Source organism: Macaca thibetana, chromosome 4, assembly GCF_024542745.1.
Source record: "Macaca thibetana thibetana isolate TM-01 chromosome 4, ASM2454274v1, whole genome shotgun sequence".
Lineage (NCBI taxonomy): Eukaryota > Metazoa > Chordata > Mammalia > Primates > Cercopithecidae > Macaca > Macaca thibetana.
In genome coordinates, this window is record NC_065581.1 from 76291366 (window position 1) to 76297365 (window position 6000).

General features: G+C 42.5%; 1 protein-coding gene across 2 annotated transcripts in view; it reads right to left on the minus strand.

The window, feature by feature from the left end:
- The window catches only part of PHIP (pleckstrin homology domain interacting protein), a 138252-nt gene extending 132558 nt beyond the window's left edge, over positions 1-5694 (minus strand). The window contains exons 1-4 of one of the 2 annotated variants that reach the window (XM_050788268.1): positions 5429-5694; positions 5255-5313; positions 5100-5129; positions 4844-4903 (exon numbers count right to left, since the gene is read on the minus strand). In XM_050788268.1, the coding sequence (XP_050644225.1) occupies positions 4844-4903; positions 5100-5129; positions 5255-5313; positions 5429-5468 (189 nt within the window). In that variant the 5' untranslated portion in view covers positions 5469-5694. The remainder of the gene's footprint in view (positions 1-4843; positions 4904-5099; positions 5130-5254; positions 5314-5428) is intronic. The other variant, XM_050788269.1, reaches the window with a different exon arrangement.
- Positions 5695-6000: the final 306 nt, after the last annotated feature.

Below are 6000 nucleotides of genomic sequence, written 5' to 3' on the forward strand. Positions count from 1 at the left end.
CTTCAACTTCCCCGGGCTCAGGCGATCCTCTCACCTCAGCCTTTCGGGTAATTGGGATTACAGGCATGTGACACTACTACTAGCTAATTTTTTTTTAGTTTTTGTAGAGATGGGGTTTTCCATTTTATACAGGCTGTTCTCCAACTCATGGCCTCCCAAAGTACTGGGATTACAGGTGTGAGCCACCACACCCGGACTCTTCTGAAGTTTTAATGCAGTCTTTTTATACTGCAGATTCTATGTTTAGAAAGTACATACATACTTATTTCTGAAATAAAAATATAAATGTTCTTCTTTTAAAATATTATAAAGATCTAAGTGGAACACTACTAAAGTTCTGATAATAGCACTACTAAAGTTCTGATAATAGCAAACCTTACATAGTACTTGATTTATGCCAGTTATTACTCACAGATCACAAAAAGTAGAAGCTATTATTAGCCCATTTTACCGAATGGAAAACAGACTCCCTCAATACGATTCTGCCTCACAACAAATAAAAACCATTATAATTTGTGAAAGGCACACTCCAGCTCCCGCTTTATGTTCACACCGCTTTACAGTGAAGAATATTAACAATACAGTAAGCACTGCAATTAAAAATGTTTGTAATGCCTCAAATTTTAAAAAACGGTATAAGTATCAACAGAATAATTCTATTTGTAAGAAAGAATGAAGAATGCTCCTTCAGCCTCTCAGCAACATATTCACACCGAACATTTTATTCATCATATAACCCTTCACAACTAACATATTTTATTCATCACTATAACAACCTTGAGAGATTAAAGCTGTTTTAGAGACTACCATGCAAAGCTTCTATTTCATTGACACTCTACTAAAAAAGGAAATAGTAACTCTACTACACACATTTACTTTATTACATGTTCCCCCAACCCCAAAAAATTATAAGTGTTGAAAAAACTATGCTATCTTCAATATAGAATGGGAATCCCTAATTCTAAAGCATTTAATATGGTATCTTTTTTCCCCTGAAAGTTGTCTCTAGGTTTTATACCTTAACTTTCACATTAATCAGCATACACTAAATAAATGTATACCTAAGATACATACATAATTAAATCCTATCCACGGTTCCTATTCATCTCTGAATTTGAGACCACCAATAATGAAAACTAGTGCTTAAATTATGATGGAAATCATGGTAATTTTGGGGCATTTTACAACATAGTGTCTCAAATCATCTTTGCAACAAGAAATGAATTTACCACCAAAGAATGGCGCTATGAAAAGCATTTATATAATTTTGTAACCTACGTGATTTCTACTTTTCTGTGTTTTAGAAAATTAAGCTCTACAAATGAAATAAACTTAGTTCTTAAATACAATGTACTGCTATTTCTAGTTCAAAATCACAGATTTTCAGATTGAAAAAATTTCAATCCACTTATTTTTCAAATGAGATAACTGGGACAAAGAGAAATTCCATGACTTGCCCAAGATTACCTACAGGTTAACTGTCAGCAGAGCTTAAAACCACAATCCATATCTCCTGACTCCCAATCCTTTCACTAAAAAATGAAAAAAAAGAAAAAAGATTTCTAATAAAGTGGAATAATTTTAAGAAAGGCAAAATCGCTATTTCACAAGGCAAAAAATAAATCATTTTAACAGCCTGGCAAAACATGAACTAGTTCTTGGTGGGAAAAAAGAGAAGTCTTCTAAGAAAAAATATAATCAAGAGAGTCCCAAATCCGGTAAAATGCTTGAAAACTCTGCCTCTATATCTCATATATATGCAATCATCATTAAGTGACAACTAAAAGCAGACTTAATAAACTAACTAGATTCACTACTCAAACTAAGAAATAAACAAATGACAAAGCTTTCCTTCTGTCCAAAAAAAGTTTTTTTATTCTACAGTTTAAGAATTCTGATATTTGGAAAAAGTGCTCCTGTTCTTTAAAACATATCTCATATTTTTAAAAATGTAAAATCTAATTAAACGTATACCATAGCACCAAAAACAATTTTTAGCTTCCTATCCATTTACTTTGTTAAAAATGTTTTAAATCTTAAGGTAGATGGTGATAATTACAGTCATGTTTTAAACCAGAGACAGAAACAACCATAAGATATGAGCATTTCCTTTCTCAATCACACTTGAAATGAATGCATCAATTATAACCCGTAAACTTTTAAAACTGCTCTTAAAATTCTACTTTCCTCCTGAGTAAAATTCAACCATTGCGATTATAACTAGACTGACTACAGATGATCAGTGCCTATTTTTAAATTCACATGTACAAATATTACACCCCATTTTAAACAGCTATAATTTGAGGTTTTCTAGAAATTTCAATGTGATGTGATATATGAGTTTTCTCATTTAAAATATTGCTCAGTTTATTATTTAATATAACAAATCATTTCCAGGAAGAGTAGAAACTAAAGAAACTACAGTTTCACTCACCAAGTAATTTTCAAACCAATGTTAAATAAATTCAATTCGATACACAACAACATAAAACTTTTTAAGTCATAAGAATTAAAATAATAGAAAATACTGTACAAGATACTTTACATGTGCTGACTTAGATATAAAACAGCAAGATCTACTATTGAACAAAAAAATCCAGTGTTCCTAATGTTTTTAGACCTAAATCTCAACTAAAAAGGTGAAATAAAGTTAATTCACACACCTAGATACACAGTTTGATGGATGAGAAAGCACCTCAAATGGTACCTTGCATCCAGTAGAGAGTAAGCAATATGCTGAATGAATGAAAAGAGTCAAAGAACTCCAAGTTCTAATAAGATTTCTAAACTGATTGATGAGTATGCCAACATGACTGTTCTAGTAAAGAGAAAACTCCAAGCAAGAAAAACCACTTCCATTCAAAATAGGTGGATTTTGAGAATAATACACAGATAAAAAGAATGCTTATTGTATCTTAACTCTGAGATGCAGACTAGGGATAGAAATTCACTTTACCAATATTTCCTCCCCCCCACACTCCCCCCCAAAATTAAATTAACTCACAATCAAAATTGATAGCTCATTTTTACTGAAAAAAAAAAAAAGATATTCCTACGAGGATTAGCCATTACCATAATTTAGCCAGATACCATTAAGCTGCTTCATTTAAAAAAATATAACATTACCAAAAGATTTCAAGAAAACGCAGCAATCCTCCGTGACTGAAGGTTTGTGGGTTTTTAAGAGATGCACAGATGTAAAAGCAGATGCAAAGATGAGTTTTGTAAAACCTGCCCCATCTTAAAAATGGAGTATTATAACCTTTGTGATAATTTTTTCAAATAGCAAGGAAGATATGTAAATTCACTGAAGACTTCTATCAAATATTTATAAACCTAAAAATTAATTTCAAATTAGTAAATCTTGGAGTTTACTTCCAGTTCCATTCACTTTGGCCAAGGATTCAATGAAAGTATCCCAAATCACTCCTTGAAAACTAACACACGTTCAGTGTGAAAATTACACTGTTAAATCTCCATTAGATGTATTAAACCTCAGTACCCTTGCTTATTTCAACAGCCATGAGCGGTTATCAACAACTTAGATTAAATCACAAGAGATTTATACACAAAAGTTAAGAAATATACTACATAAAAAAAAAAAGGCCATTATAATCATTGTCCTGCCCTCACCTCACAAAAGACACTCATTCTAAGCTCGCTGAAACTTCCTAGTCATTAGAGAAGTTCTGATGAAGTAACATTAGTAATTATGACTATCTCAAAACAGTTACAAAAGCCTCATAAAAATCAACGCACTACATAAATTTCAAAGGCTTAGTGTGCCCGGTGCGACTGCTTTAACTGCCCCCCCCACACACATATTCACACAACGAACCTCTATCAGTTTAGGAGAAAATGTTATAGATAACATAGCTCCTTTAAGGTAATTTCCAATCACATTACTGAAGTGATAGGTCCACTTCTGAAAAGCAGTTTTTAAAGATTCCTAACATACTCATTTTGACAACCCACAAAATTAAGAAAAAGGTCTTTTTTAAGCTACTAAACAAAATATGTCCCAATGTAAGCACAACTTTTACTGGCCGAGTTCCATCCCACAGTAAATATGTGGACAAAAATCAAAACTCTTCAGTGTACTCCAATAATAGTTTTTAATTAAACGAGAGGCATACCATAAGAATTAGAAAAAGCCTACTAAACTTCTGGTTTTAGGGAATTAGAGGCTTTACATTTCTGCAAAGATGTGTTTTAGTAAATGCAAGACGAATCACTGACCAACTATCATCATACATCAGAACCCTTCCAACAAAAAACCTAGGACTGAATTTAGGGAAAACAAAATAAACGATAGAGGAGGAAAAAAAATAATGTCTTGCCACGGTACCGCAGCCGCTGGATAGCCTGCTTGTGAAATGCTAATGCCACTTCGGAGCAGTTAGTCACCAGCTATTGTGTAGGGCAGGAGAAAGCCGAGCCGGCCGCGCGTGCAGAGCAAGCAAGCGAACGAGCGAGCGCGCTCTCTCCCTTCGCGCCGCTCCCGCCGCCGCCGACTCTCGCGCGCCCCCGCGCCCGCACGGACGCGCGCGCCGGCCCCTCCTCCTCCGGCCTTGCACTGCACAACACTCATGACGTATCTTTATTTCTAGCACATTAACAAAATATCACAAATAAATTGTCCGCAGCCCCTGCGGCCCCGGAGTACGAGTACCCCCGGCCACTGGCCCCCGCAGACCCCTCGCCGGCCTCCCAACCCTCCCCGTGGCCTTTGGAGCTTTCACGTTCTAGGGCCAAGTTTTTGTCTCTGTAAAAAATTGCGGGAAATTCAATTTTTATTCGACTCAGGGAAAAGTTTCTTTGCTCTGCGACGTGAATGTCTCACCAGATTCTGGTAGGTCCTGGGATGCTCCTTCCCGGTCCAGTCTGTACGCCGGGGCAGCAGCTGCGGGGAGAGGACACCCCGTGAGCTCGGCCCCCGGCCCCTGCCCGCCCGCTCCCCTCCCCCGCCCGCCCCGCGCCCCGGCGGGGACCCCCGAGCCCCGCGCCCCGCGCCCTGGCGGCGACGACGGCAGCGACGGCGCAGCGGCCCAGGGGCGGCCGCGCGGCGGCGGGACGCGCCGGGCCGCCGCCACCCTTACCTCCTTCTCGGCCACCTCCCGGATCAGCACCTGCAACAACAAAGCGGGGAGAGCTGAGCCCCGCGCCCCGGGCCGCGGCCCCGCAGCCGCCGCCTCCCTCCCCCACGCCCGCGAGCAGCGAGCGCCGGCCCGGCCCGCGCCGCGCGCCGCCGTACCTGAGCCGCCTGCTGACAGGGTCCATCTTCCAGGAACCGGGCGATGAGGAAGTAGAGCTCTGCGCGGGAGAGAGGGACGGGGAGACACACAGGCTGAGCGGCCGGGCGGCGGGGGGCGGGGGACCGCGGGCGGAATCGCCCGGTGCCAGCGGCCCCGGCAGCCCCCCGACTTACCCGATCGCAGCTCCGAGAGGCCTTTCCTCTCACAAGACATGTTTATGGGTCACTTCAGGGCCACCGACGGGACACCCCGCCGCCGAGGGGAAGCGGGGACGGTGCCGCCGCCTGCCCTATAGCTGTCAGTGTGTGTTCACGAGCCGAGCCTCGGCTCCACCATTCAAGCAACGGCGGCGGAGGCGGAGGAGGAGGAGGAGGAAACAACAACTCTCAGGCAGCGGCTACGGCCGTGGCCGCCTCCGCCGCGGATCCCTCCGCCGCAGAAAGGAGTCCGCCGCCTTCGCGGCCCCGGGCTCGGCCCCGGCCCTGGCCCGCGCACTCGCCCCCCGGCGCTAAAAAAGGAGTGCCTCCGACCCTTCGTCCCCGGCGCTCCGCACCCGGCACGGCGCGACCCCCACCCGCTCCTCCCCGCAGGGCGTGCGATTTATTTATTTATTTCCAGCCGGAGAAGATGTCGGAGCCCAAGCCGCCGGTTGGCTGGAAGGCGCTTTCTCTGTGGAGGCCGATAGTGGCAGGGAGGGGGCCGGGGACGGCTCCGCGGAGGGATCTGACGCACACGGAGCCGCAGC